The following is a 650-nucleotide window of genomic DNA, read 5'->3' on the forward strand; positions in this document are numbered from 1 at the left end:
GTCAGCCAGGCGCCCGTACCCCCGCCGGCACCGCACTCACCGAGGGGTATCGCGCTGACATCACGGCCACCGCGCTGACATCACGGCCACCGCGCCGACATCACTGAACTACTTGAGGGGCGTAGCAGGGCCGGCGCCGCTCCTCCCCGAGCCGAAGCAGTACTGACAAGGGGCGAGCGCTGGCCCGGAGGGGTCGGGACGAGCTGGCGGCTCCTCCCGAGAGGCATTTAACGAACCCCCGGCTAATTAGCGAGGGCCCAGCATCAGGATTTACCATCCACCTCCACCCCCAGCAGGAACTTTTCAGAGGAGCCCTAGATTAATTACTTCCCGGTGAAAGGGTAGCGCTCCGGCTCCCACATCCCCGCTGACGAAGGCGTGAGTATTTAACGACCCGCGGGTCATTAACGACCTCCTCATTTCCCCGGCCCAGCTGCGTCGCGGGTGTTCGGTATGTGCCGGACATAACGCCGACAGCCGGCAGCGTTTGGGAGCAGGGGAGGCAAAGCGCCGCTCGGCAGAGCGTATCGGCCGAGGGAAAAACGTTTTTGGGGCGGAATCCCCCGAATACGGCACCTGCCTGGGGCTGGAAAGGCGACGGTCGCCGGCGGGACGATCTCCATCACCGGCGGCGCCTCTGCCGACCCCGG

At 65.7% G+C, this 650-nt stretch overlaps 1 protein-coding gene across 1 annotated transcript in view; it reads right to left on the reverse strand.

Annotated features, from left to right (window-relative positions):
- The window catches only part of NAPA (NSF attachment protein alpha), a gene marked incomplete at its 3' end in the record, with an annotated part of 11,364 nt that extends 11,002 nt beyond the window's left edge, over positions 1–362 (reverse strand). The window contains exon 1 of the mRNA XM_009288185.1: positions 328–362. Coding sequence (XP_009286460.1) covers positions 328–362 — 35 coding nt within the window. The remainder of the gene's footprint in view (positions 1–327) is intronic.
- Between the last annotated feature and the right edge of the window lie 288 nt (positions 363–650).

This window comes from Aptenodytes forsteri, unplaced genomic scaffold (genome assembly GCF_000699145.1).
Source record: "Aptenodytes forsteri isolate BGI_AS27 unplaced genomic scaffold, ASM69914v1 Scaffold553, whole genome shotgun sequence".
In the NCBI taxonomy this organism is placed as follows: domain Eukaryota; kingdom Metazoa; phylum Chordata; class Aves; order Sphenisciformes; family Spheniscidae; genus Aptenodytes; species Aptenodytes forsteri.